This window comes from Malus sylvestris, chromosome 11 (genome assembly GCF_916048215.2).
Source record: "Malus sylvestris chromosome 11, drMalSylv7.2, whole genome shotgun sequence".
NCBI classification, from domain to species: Eukaryota; Viridiplantae; Streptophyta; class Magnoliopsida; order Rosales; family Rosaceae; genus Malus; species Malus sylvestris.
The window spans coordinates 8921799-8935797 of NC_062270.1; the positions used below are offsets into that span (position 1 = coordinate 8921799).

Below are 13999 nucleotides of genomic sequence, written 5' to 3' on the forward strand. Positions count from 1 at the left end.
TGTAAATTAAATACTCCAAAATAAAAAAGGAAATATAATGAAGTATATATTGAACATGTATATACCTGGAGCTGCATAACCAATTGTTCCTCTTATTCCAACGAAACTTGTCTGACTCAGAATAACTGAAACATTACTCGTTAATTGTGGGAGAAACCTTACTAATCCAAAGTCTGAAACATGGCCAGTCAATTCGTTGTCCAAGAGAACGTTGCTTGGTTTGAGATCACAATGAACTATTGGCGTTTCACAATGATTATGAAGATAATCCAGTGCACAAGCAACACCAATGGCAATTTCTAGCCTTTGAAGAAGACTTAGATTCTTGGGTACATGATCTCTTAACTCTTCAGTTCCAGTGGGTGGATGCAGCCACTCCTCTAAGCTCCCGTTGTTCATGAACTCATAAACTAGAGCCTTGAAATCATTACCATGAAAATCAACACTTGAACACACGGTTATAATCTTGACGAGATTTCGGTGCCTAATATTTCTCAAAGCTTCACATTCGGCTATGAAACTCCTCGAAGCTCCATGGCGTAACAAGTTAAACACCTTCACGGCAACAAGTTGAGCTTTATCATCCTTATCAAGAACTCCTTTGTACACAGACCCAAAACTACCAGCACCAATTAAATTAGCCTCTAAGAACCCGTCAGTAGCTTTGAGTAGAGTAGCATATGACACTTGCAAAAAAGTGTTCCCCAAAGTGCTCAATGAAATTTCTTTCTTTTTCTTCCTTGACGAACAAAGAAAGAAATAGAAGAACACCATGGCTATTCCTAGAAGAGCAAGTCCAAATACTAAAGGGAGCATTAGTTTCAAGCTACGAGACAATCTTCGTTTCTTGGTCTCTTTAGACTTGCACTTGGGAAACTTTAAATTAGCAACAGGGCTGCACAGATTAGTGTTGCCAATAACTGAAATAGCACTCGCCTTTTTGAAAACACCTCCAGTTGGTACCACTCCCCAAAATTGATTGAATGATAAGTTCAGATTATTCAGGAATCTAAAACCTTCTAAAAATTTTGGAATTTCACCTGAAAAATTATTGCGAGAAAGGTCTAGATCTCGAATCCCTCTCACTGAACTAATAGACAAAGGAATGGACCCGTTGAAGAAATTTCCTTGCAAATGCAGGACTTCTAAACTCTCACAACCACCAAGGCTACGGGAGAGTTCTCCAGATAACATGTTATCAGAAAGATAAAGTTCACTTAGACTATGGAAATTCCCAACCTCCGGGGGAAGGGAACCTGTGAAGAGGTTATTAGACAAGTCCAAAGAAATCGATAAGGAGGAGAGTCTAAAAACTTGTTTGGGTATTGTGCCGTTAAGAAGGTTATCAGAAAGATACAACGATTGCAACCCATGGCATTCCCCCAGAGCTGAAGGAATGCTGCCCTCAAGATGATTTCCATCCAACGCAAGATAGTATAACTTGGTTAAATTTCTTAAGGAAGACGGAATATTTCTTGATAATTTGTTATTGGAAATATATAATATTCCAATGTTTGAAAGCTTACCCATGTCAGAGGGGATGTTACCTGTGAAGCTATTATTCCCCAAAAACAACGATTGCAAGTCCACCAGGTTCCCTATCCCAGATGGGATGCTTCCATATATTTGGTTACCGCTAACCCAAAACATTTCAAGTTTGGTTGAGAGATTGGATATTGACATGGGCAATGTCCCTCCAAAATTGTTGTTGTTAATAAACAACCGTTGTAACTGGGTGGCATTGGTCAAGTCCGAGAGAAAACTTAAGTCACCATCTTTACCGCTTCCAATATTATTAATTTGAATGCTGAAATGCAGAAGGTTGTGAAGCTTTTGGAGATTCGGTACCTGTCCGATTAGGTTGTTACTCCCAACATCAAAACCCAAAACACTTGTGACATTGAATATTGAGTGAGGTATGCACCCAGTGAGTTGGTTTTGGTGGACGTTGAAGACTTTGAGATTAGGAAGACTTTTGCCAATATCTGATGGAATACTCCCTTGAATTTGGTTTAATGGCATGCAAAATGTAACAAGAGAAGAGAGGTTATAAATGGAGGAAGGGATGCTACCAGACAACTGATTTTCGCCCAATCCCAAGAAGGTTAATTTTTTCAATTGGCCAAGAGAACTGGGGATGTTTCCCATCAAGTTATTACTGAGAAGACTCAGTCCCTGGAGAGACGAAAGGTTTCCCAAGGAAGGAGGGACCTGTCCTGTTACATTATTATATTCTAATGCAAGTACTTGCAACTTTGACAGCAATCCAATTTCTGAAGGAATTTTACCCACCAACTTGTTGCGAGTGAAATTCACATGGATAAGGTTGAAGCAATATGATATATTGTGTGGAATATTGCCACTAAACGAGTTAACGTCTAATCGCAATACCTGCAACCTACGCAAATTCCCAATTTGTGGAGGAATTGCATGACTGAGGCTGTTATTTAACAGCCACAGCTCCCTTAGAAAACTTAGATTTCCAATGTTTGGGGATAGTTTCCCTACCAGATTTTGAGATTGCAGGTCTAGGGTAGTGACCCTTTGGCGATGTCGTCGACTGCACGTCACACCATGCCACATGCAAAAGTGCGTGGATTCGTTCCAGGAGCTCATCACGTTGTAATTATGGAGATCTTGCTTTATTTGAGCTTTGATGGCAAGCAGTGCCAGCCTATCCGTCGCATTCCCTCCGAGTCCCGATTGCAGGGAGCTCCTACAGCAAACGAACACTGCACTGAAAAGCAAGTATATTAAGATCAATTTCACAACCAAAACCCCCATTTCTGATCTGGTTAACTATATAACAAGAGAGAGAAGCAGAAAGAAATAGAGAGATGGGTGTTGAGTTGCGAATTTGGTGAGTTCCATTTGTTACACGACAACGAAATTTATAGAAGGATAGGATCATAGGAGGAACAACTTTGGCTTGTTTTTTTAGACGACTTCACTAGCTTACTTCCACTACTAGGACCTATTGTCTGGGACTTTCGGTACGCCAAGGACCAAGACCCTTAAAGCACCTTGACTCCAGAAGCTGACTGGAAACATTTGGCAACCATCTAAAATGAAAGCTTTCTTAATTTTTAAACTTCATGGGGGCTCAAGACTCGAGAGCATTGATTGAAAATTGTAGAAGGATAGGATCATAGGAGGAACTTACACCACAGTTTCTGTTTCTTGAAAATTCAAATATGAGAAGGAATAAATCCAAGTAAATGATAACAAGTAACAACTTTGGCGCCTTTTTTCAGACGACTAGACTAGCTTACTTCCACTACTGGGCCCTATTGTTTGGCACTTTCGGTACGCCAAGGACCAAGACCCTTAAAGCACCTTGACTTCAGAAGCTCACTGGAAACATTTGGCAACCATCCAAAATGAAAAAACATTTGGTTCAAGACTCGAGAGCATTGATTGAAAATTGTAACATGAAGGTTTAAGTCCCCATTAAACACGTTGTCAGTGGTCCCTTCCTTGTAAACATCTCCTGCAATAGAATTTCAAAACTGTAGACATATCCAGTTATTAACGCCTCACTTCCCATACCATACTCTACCATTCAAACATCGGAAAATATTGTTAGCAAATTGAGAACAAAATAGTTGAATTATGCAAAATTAGAAAATAAAAAAAAGGGATATTGTGGAGAGGATGTGAATATTTACCTAAAATCACATAACCAATCATCCTTGTTAGTCTGGTGGAACTTGTCTGATTTGTTGAAGCTTTTGTACTGGTCAGTTGTGAGAGAAACCTTGCTAATCAAAGTCAGAAACATGTCCAGTCGACATGTTGTCCAAAAGAACAGTACTTGGTTTCATATCACAATGAACTATCGGTGTTTCGGAGTGATTATGAAGATAATCGACTAATCGAGCGCACAAGCAACATCTATGGAAATGCTAAGCCTTTGCAAAAGATTTAAACTCTTAGATTAAACGGCAAACTAGAACGACTGAATGCAACCATGGTCGTGTTACTAAGCAAGCACTTCTATCTATCAAATATTAAGGCGGAAGTTAATTTACCAAACAATAAATATTTTGTGACTTGCAATTCCATTTTGACGTAGGGACACTGCTCAAATAATGACACCAGGAACACTGATTGTTTAGATTGACCGCTCGAAAAAGAGTAAACCTGTCAAAAACATGACAACTGTTAGAAAATGCCTACATATTCTGATACTACGTAGATACGAGGAAAATGAACTTTTATTTCCAATAACAAAACAACAACCTGCCAACACATACAACCCAAAACAACAAAGTAGAAGCCGCTAGCAACAAAGTGACCAATTAGTACCACACAGAGAACAGCGATAACGATAACACAATGCCTTCTCCAAACCATTCTGATCAGAAACAAGCAGATACAGAGACTATTCGCAATGAAAATAATGAAGACATATTACAGGACACATGATATCTACATATCTACACAAAATCCAGTTCTCTGATTTGATAAAAAAAAAATGTGCACGCGCAAACTGTGGCTACCAAATTCTCATGCAGGGAATTGATTAGGTTCATGAAGTCAAAAAATTAAATCAGACATCGAGGAGGAGCTTACCCAACAATCAATAGTATCAAAGAGAGGACCCACAATACATATTGATACGTATTGTGTTTAGATTTAACTAGAGTACTAACACGTCCAGGGGGAGCATTCCGATGGGTAAGCCATTTAAACAGGGGGTGGATCAAAAACAAAAATCCAAGAAGAAATCTGGAGACAAATCCTCCAATTTGAGCAAAGTTGTCCACGTGTGGTAGAATTCCCACTGCTAAGTTTATTATGATGATGAAAAGGAGAGTAAGTCATGCTGCTAACTGCAGATAGAAATCGGAAACTGTAAGATCAAAGGGTCATGCACATACTATAAAGAGGTGCATCATTGAGTATACAGAAACTTTATTTACCTTATTTACATACATTGTCCAATTTGACATGAGCTCTAAAAGCATGCTTCCGAGTAAACCAAAAAGTGCACCAAAAGCACCAACAGAAATACCATATTGAATAAAAAGAGCTGAAAGCAAACTCCCACCAAAACCAGACATGAGATATAGGAAACCAATTCGAACTGCAGAAGAACAAATCAGAAAAACATTAGAATTTCAAACCAATTAGTTAAAACAGTTCATCAAAACAACTGTACATGATGTAGATCAGCATCAAACTATTATTTTTTCAATCTTTTCAAATAGACGGCATCTTGAAACATTTCAAAATGAGGCGCCATGTCTACATGTACAGGATATCCAAAACAATCCTTGTTCCCACAAATGTGATGAAAAACTGAAATAATCCCTCAGCTTCCGTTTCAAGCAATTTTATTCTGTAAAATGGAATACTATGTCTAAAACTAAAGTTTGAACCCCATCTTTGGTGTATAAACTATTTTCTTTGCTCACCGCTGAATAAAACGTCCTCTTGTTTCCATCAAACCAAGCAACATACTGATGTAAGTTACAATGCAACCAACACTACATGACCACTACTCTAGGGTTACAATTCAATAAACAAATGCATAGAAATCCTATGTAGATTAATCGCAAGGTAGCTAAAGCCATCCGGAAAGTGTTTCTCTTCTAGATTTATGAAAGAAGTTTTGCACTTGGTAACTAATTTATTATTCTACAACTTATGTCGTGTGCTTTATCTTTTACTACAAACACTTATGGATGTGGCCATACATGCATGATAACATACATGAAGCTAAAAATCCAGATGCATGCCAAATCCAAATTCTTGCTCAAGCCGAATTCCAATGAATACAAGACTCAGCATATTGGCAAGCACATGGAAAACTCCAGCATGTAACCACATACATGAGATCAGCCGCCATCCCTGGTGTTGATGAACCACTCCCACTCTCTGCGCGTCTAGAGCACCCATCTTTTCTAACCTTTAGGATGAAAACACATGAGAAACAAGTTAGATATGCAACTGAGACCTATTGACCCTTAGGGGCCATCAAATAGACATCAAGCATTGCCTGAGTGTCACTAAATACCTAAAACCCTCATTACCTCTCAAGCTCCTTTAAGTTTCTCAACTAATCGTAGATTCGCTTCTATATTCACTAGGTTTCCCAAGTCCAACATTTGATTAAAAGCATAATTACATCAAGCTTCATGCAGTTCAACTATTTTCTTTACACATATATCTAATATAACCAAAATTCCAAATCCACCAACTCAGAAAATTTGCCAAATTTTTTGTAAAAACATAACTTTCACAATTACTCCTACCTAAATAGGTCTCAACCTTGATTGATCCCACTCTAATTTCACAAAACAAATAAAACGAGTCCAACCATCCAACCCTCCTCATCATAATTTCACCAAAAACACACAAACGAAAGCAACTTACATTAAATAGGACCGCCACTGCATCAGTTCCCCACAATCCACAACTAAAATTTTCCAAATTTCCACATGCGAGCACCCAACAAATTCCAAAACACAAATTTCAACCCAAAACTGCAAACCCCAACAAATTTAAACACAGAAACTAATAAAAGAGTGAAGCTTTACGTGGTTGAAGACGGCCCAAGATGTGGGTTTTCCTTGAAGGGCTGAAAGGAGAGGCGATGAGATTTTCAGCCACGGTATTAGCAATATCTGTTTAGATTTTTGTTCAAGTGTGAACTTTGTAAGTTTTTTATATTTTTTTTTTGTTGTAAGTTTTTTTTTTTTTTTTTGGATTTTTTACCATAGAATTAATCCTGATCGTTGAATTTTTCAAAATTTTAATATCAAATGCGCCATAAAGTGTCACATAGCACAACATCATCTTTTTAAATTTCTTATATCTTTTGAAATTTAATGATCCGGATCAACAACTGTTGAAAATCCAACAGCTGTGGGGTGCCCAGATTGGAGCCGTTTGGTTCACATCGGTGCACAGGATTGGGCGCCCAACTTTAAATTTTAATTAAAAAAATATTTACTAACTTTATTTAAGTGAATTTGGGCTTCCTTGGTCTTTTTGGCAACTCACATTTTGTTGTACACCCACCAATATGCTTAAATAATGAACTTTTATTATTACTAATTTCAATCATGTTTAACATATAATAAAATTTGAAGGGACCAGTTAGTACTAAGCACTAATAGTATTCCTCTTCACTTGTAAGTGAAAGATTTTAGGTTTGATTATCGACAAAAATAAATTTAAACCACATTATGGTGGTTGTGCTTGTTCCATTACCATTGGTTGCATCATGTCTGGTGTTTGATTTTTTTTACTCGGATAATTCATGTAGCGATCTATTCACGTCACAGCCATCACTGGGTCAACGAAACTGTGATGCAAAATTTGAAAACACATTAGAGTCAATAAGGATCATTAACATGCTCTTACAATGATTATGAACATTAATTTTGTCATTAGACGTGAGATAAAGTGATAAAATTTCAATTAAGATTGCTAGATGTGATTCGTGATGTAAAATGGTCAGCTTTCTTGAGTTCTATACCTTCCAATCTGTATAGAACAATCTTATTTTTAAACAAAATTTCATTGTGCCCAGAACACTACATGCTATTGTTAATTTTTTTTAAACAAGTATGTCATCACTTGTATAGCGACACATGATAAACTGTAAACTACATTGCAAAAGATGAAGATTGCTACAGAGGAAAATAAAGAATTGGTAGAGAGAAACAAAAGAGATTGTATTGATTGATTAGAGGAAATGTATACAAATGAACTTAATGAAAATAATAGTTATATCATCCCTTATATAGCCATATATTCCGATTATAATAAGACCATTCTAACTATACTAACAAACTCCACTACTATAATAGTGTCATGTGGCATTTCTGTTATTACTAAACATTTCTATTATTATGAACCACTCACTGAAAAACATCTCCTTATGTTTGTTGGCACAAATAAATGACAGTGTGCGTTACTAATTCTTATGAGGCTACATACAATGTTTGTAACGTGGCAGTTATTTATTCATAAATAAACGAAAAAATTAAAAAAGAATAAAAACAACATAAGAATTGTTTTAGTTCTGAAAAATACACATAAAATTTCAACAGATAAAAAAAATTACCTTCGTTTGAAAGTAGATGTTTGAAAGTAGGATTGATGATAGATTCACCAAATAAATTTCCCTTTTGTATCAGTGTACTGTGTACAGGCAGAATTATGATTGAAAATTAAAAATTAAAAAATAAAAACTTTATTCTTGACTACAATGTAAGAATAATTTAGAGGTTGGGTAAACTCGATTTGCAAAAGTGTTGTGAGTATAAAAATTAACGCCAAGAGCATTTGGTAAATGTGTATGTAAAGAGGTTGTGAATGTGTATAATGACCAAACAAGACATAGTTCTAATTAAGATAAAAATGTTGGGTTGTTACTAATTATACCTTTGGTAAATCAACGATTAGATGATTAGTTTGAACAATAAGTTATGCATTCCAGTTGTAGAATCTTTAAAGGATGGGTTTGAAATTTGATACCATATATGGTAAAGATAGAATTTCAAAATCCGCAATATTCCATTTTTTCAAACTTGTTCTTGTTTAAAGGGATTTTTAACAAAACACTCCCGATACTATTCACTTTTAACGAAAAATCACATTTTTCCCTTTAACTGACAATATTCAGTATACCTTTAAAAAGGGTTTTTCGTTAAAAGAGAAGTTTTTTTGAACTTTTCGTTAGTTTTCCTTTGTTTATTTCCTGATTTTTTTTCATTTCCTACCATATCAGATGATATTATATTTATCCTACTATCTTAGAAAATTTTCAATATCGTAAATGCAAATAAGCAAAATCTTATATACTTTATTTTTTTGCTTCAATTTCTTTCATATTTATGCAGAAAATTTTATAACTATGCAAAGCAAAATACAAACATGTAGGACTAGAATTGCAAAATCCCTAGTATTGCATTTTTGTACAATTTCCTTTTGTGAATTTTCCATTTTTCATTTCCTAGCATATCAAGTTTTATATTATTTTATAATCTTTATTATTATGTTAGAGAATTTCAAATATGGTAAAGCAAAGATGAAAAATCGCTTATGCTTTATTTTTAGCTTCAATATCTTTATGTCTATATGCAGAAATGTTCCTTGTATATCAGATTGGTTTCTTAAATTTGCAATTGTACATATAATTACCAAAACGATAAAAATTGATATGCTTATCAAATGTATGTGGTAAAGTATGGACCATTTCGTGCATTGATGTATATTCTAAGGCATAATGTTCAAAGTAACAACACTCACATATTTTAAATAGCTCTGTAACTTGTAAAATAACAAGTTAGTTAAAATGTAGTCTCTTGAACTTTCTAAGGCACAAAAGTCATTGCACATACTTTAAACCATAGTATCAAGTCGCACAACAACCAAATTGCTTAATTGATTACAAATATCTAATTTTTTTTATTACATATTACAAATTGGTGTTGTTATAGACAGGTGTACCGTGGGCCATTTGAGAAATTCCTTTTGTGAATTTTCCTTTATTCGTTTCTTACCAAATATTTTATATATCTTTTTACAACAATCCTGTTATGTTAATTTTTTTTATTATGATAAATGCAAAGAAGCAAAATCTCATATAATTTATTTTTTGCTTCAGTTTCTTTCATATTTATGGATAAAGAATCCTTCTATATCAGATTTGTTTCTTGAATTTACAATTATTCCATATAATTACCAAAACAAAGCAATTGCTATGTTTATAAAATGTATGGAGTATGGACGGCTGATACAATGTACGAAGAAAAACATTCCATGTATTCCTAAATACTTTACTGAGTGATCGAAATAAAGGAAAAAAGAACATTGGTATAAGGCTTTTAAGAAAAAAAATATATCATATTCAGAAAATTAAAAAGAAATGTTATTATTCGAGAAAATTAAAAAGAAATATTACATTTTTTGTTCCTTCATAGCCATAGTTGCCGATGCCTAACTCATGGTAGTCCATCCCACAATTTTAAAGGGCTTGTTCGGGCAGGAATTTCACCGGGAAGGTCCCTGGCTCAAGCACACAGCTCTCCGAGGAGTTGACACTTTGGTTTGCTGTCGGGCTCTCACTTACTTGTTGGGCTACAAGAAGAGGACATAATTAGTTCTGAAATGTGCCTTTGTCGAGCCTTAGGTGTAGGTCGTGAAGCTCGCAATCAAAACTAACTAAGTGCTGAGGCGTGCCACTGCCATCTCTATATGGCAGATGTAGAATGAGTGTATTTAAGCCGGTTACTTGCGCCCCAAGTTACTCTAACTTCTCATTATCAAAGGATTGTCGTGGATGTGTTAAGTCCACATTAAGTTCTTTTTTATGCCTTGAGATCAAGGACTTTTGTTTATCTTATATGCTTCAAAGTGTGGAGGTCCAAATCTAATCAAAACATCAGTTTCATTTACTTTCACGATAGTAAAAGTACTAAGTGAATCAGATTTGAGAGTTAATGGAACTTCGGATCATTAAGAGACCGAAAAATGACTTGCATATCTATTGAAGGATACATTATAATACCATATCTATTAATGGAAAGGGAAAAACAAAGAGAGTTGGGCAAGTTTTCACCTTGTTGGGCAAGGTTAAAATGTCTTGCGGTCTCTTCTCTTGGCAGTTTACAAAAAGAATTGAGTACTAAAGGGGATGACTAGAAATGAGTTTACACATGAGAGATCGATACTACATCATTTAGGGAAAAGGTAGCAGAGCTTTTACATAGACAAAAGATGTCTTTCTAAGGATGTTTAAGGCTAAAAGGGCGCAGAGTCTGGACAAAGCACAGCTTTCTAGGTATTTGCTTGGCTGAGAGACAAGTTGTATGTTTGTTTGTTTGATTGGTTGAGTGTCCTTGTTTCTGGACCCTCTTCCTCCTTTTATAGATGAATTAGCCCAGTTGTGTTTTTTATGTTCTTGCCCGAAAGCAACTGAAGGGTAGTGAGTCACCGACCTTTTTACGCGTTTGCCATCCAAAAAGACTTGCATTGTTAAGCCCTGAAATTTGAACCAAATGCAAATTCCAATCTTGCATTGTTAAGCCCTGAAATTAGAACAAAAAAACTTGCATGAAATTGAAGTTTTCTCTGATTGAGAACTCCTTTTTCTTCTACTTGAAGTTTTCTCTTATTGATTTCTGAATAATTTAGAAATGGGTATGTTAAATTGTGGGTTACGATTTCAAAACCCATGGTAAAGCGTGGGCATTTTTTCTAGTATGAAACTTATTTTGCACAACCATTAACAAATTGTTTGCTCCTTTATGCGATCTCCATTAGAAAAGCCACAAGTTTCTCAACCAAGCAAATTGGCATAATAATATCCAACGGGTGCAAATTAGCCTTTTCTCATTTTTTTAATTTTCTTTTGAAAAACACCAAGGAGTAGGTGCAGCTAGCACCATTACTATGTCCGTCCAAACATCAAATGCCCCTTCCTTTCTTTTTCTTCTGCAAAACAGCCACAGAATCCAAACTCTTACTTTCTATAAGAAGCTTGCTAAAGACCAACTACCACGTCAACTAACTGAACTACTTATATTATTGGGGTGATTCATAGTTGATAGGATTTTTACCACCTGCGCAAAAGGTTTAAAAACACATAAAATACTTGCAAGAGAAACAAGATTGTCGTAGTATAGTTGGCTCAAGCAATTATTCTCCACAAGGATTAATTTAAATAGATTAATGCCAAATCAATTCTCAACTAATTATTTAGAACAAAATTTTGGAAAAGGGTATTTAATGACCTAAATTAAGAAAAACGAAATTAATTAAAAAGATTACTTAAAACTGCAATTTTAAAGAAGGAGAAGGAAACAATTTTTAGAATCAAAGTGACAAAGTACTAGGGTTCCACCGTCACCCTAACAATCATATGTAACTCTTCTAATTACTTATGAACCATACATGCATAATTTGAAGGTTAGGTTTTCCTAAAATATATCCTACTTGAAACCTCCAACATAGAACGTATATCTAACATGCAACCCGTCCGTAGTGTCCAGATCGAATGTGAACATGCAAGACTCATTAAGTTTTATGAAAACCTTTTGAAAAAACCATATAACATTTAAAACGTGCTGTCCATCCTAAGAGATTACACATATTAATCACAAGAAGTCTTAGTCAATTTTAGGGACAGCCCTCTGCCAAAATTGCATCAAATTACTTTTCTAAATATCCTAATGGTCGTGAATCACTAAGACAAATAGATAGTTTAAATCGGTGATTAACAATTCAAAACTTGCATGCATGAATTCATAAGCAAATTAAGAAGAAACTACATATTCTTGCTAAGGATCATGGCCTCACCCTAGCAAAAGAAAATTAGTTACGCATATTCATAATAAAAATCATAAAGTCTTTATTGAAATAGAAAAAGAGTGAAAACACCTTGAAAGTAAAAGTCTTGAAATCTCTAAGCTTCGCACAAAATTGTCTCTCAAAAAATTGCATGTTCTCTCTCCCCCCCCTTAACCTAATGGCTAAAAATCTTATTTATACTCATACAAAATAAAACCCTAAAAATTCTTAGGATAAAACTAGGAAACCTAATAAATTGAAAATAAAATAAGAAACATAATCCTAAATTAACTTAGTAAATTCGCCCAAAAATCTGCACAGCCACGTTTTGGACCCAAATCAGCTCCAAAACTGGTCCAAAATAGCTGGATTTAGAGCTTGGACTCTTCTGAACACTTCTCTAGAAGGCCACGAACTCTTTTGAGGTCATCTTGAGCTCCAAAAACGCAGTTTAAGCCCAGAAACATCATTTTCCAGCAACGCGCATCGCTCATTTATTTTATCGCCAGAAAATAACCGCTTGGTGGAAAAATCCCAAATTTTGATACAATCAAGCTAAGTGACTCACGAACGTCCTTCAACTAGAATTACTCCAAAATTTGTCCATTTGGTCCTGTTTTGCTCCAGAGGAAGTCGAAAGTCCTATATTGAAAATACAATTCAAAGTATCAAAATTCTTCCAAAATATTAACCAAAATATACTAAGAATAGGGTAAAATATATAATATGAAATTAACTCATCAATAGTCATCACCCTCAAGTGGTGGTAATACTTACTATCTTATTTATTACCATTGTATGAGTTTAAATTTTAAGATTTGTTCCATCCAAGGTATTAAACTCATATGATAGTGATAAATAAGGTAGTGAGCAGCACCATCATTTGAGTGTGGGGAACAAAAATATTCTTATGATATTGTACGCAAAAGGGGAAAATTTCCTAATTGCAAAAGCAAAATAGAGATGTAATAATTAAAGAGTTTTTAAGCTCTGAATTAATGGTATTTAATTTGCTTGGTAACAAGAATTATTTGGGAGTCAGTCACCTACCGCATGCATGCAAAATGAAGGAGACAATTCATGGACCAAATCACACCACCATATCCTTTGGAACTTCCCTTATAGCCCCATGTTCACTTGGAAGACATGAAAATTATGAACAAAATTGATTTTTCTCCTAACCATGCCAATTGGGTCATGATAAATTTATAACTCAATCAAGTTTATTTGCTTTGATAATTAATTTTTGAGGTAACAATTTATGATGAGATTCATTAAATACTAACAATTAGAGGACAATATTAATTGGAGTGCGTTAAAGATAGGGCAATAAGTGACACAGCTATAAGTCACATTATCGTGATATGTCTTTGTACTAAAAACAAATTTGTTAGTATCCTATTGATTGCCGTTAAAAAAATCTCTATCAATTGTAATAAATCTAAATTCAAATCCATTAATGAACGGTTGAAAATTTTCACTTTTGTGGTTTTAATAGAAACTCTTTCATGTCACTTAGTACTACGGTCTAATGGTATTCTTTTCACTTGTAAGTGGGAGGTTTTGAGTTTGATTCTTGTCAAAGACGAATTTGAACCACATTATTGTTAGCCCATTGTGAGGTTAAGCTTATCCCCTTTCTCTTAGTGTAGATAATATCATTTGTTCGAACAAAAAAAAAAAAAACTCT

General features: G+C 34.9%; 1 protein-coding gene and 2 pseudogenes across 1 annotated transcript in view; all 3 read right to left on the bottom strand.

Moving 5' to 3' along the window:
- The window catches only part of LOC126590191 (probable LRR receptor-like serine/threonine-protein kinase At3g47570), a 51613-nt gene that overhangs the window by 416 nt on the left and 37198 nt on the right, over positions 1–13999 (bottom strand). Inside the window, exon 3 of the mRNA XM_050255717.1 lies at positions 66–555. Within this exon, the coding sequence (XP_050111674.1) occupies positions 66–555 (490 nt within the window). The remainder of the gene's footprint in view (positions 1–65; positions 556–13999) is intronic.
- On the bottom strand, positions 2569–6667 carry LOC126591223 (RHOMBOID-like protein 1; annotated as a pseudogene).
- The window catches only part of LOC126590192 (probable LRR receptor-like serine/threonine-protein kinase At3g47570), a 49831-nt pseudogene continuing 38654 nt past the window's right edge, over positions 2823–13999 (bottom strand).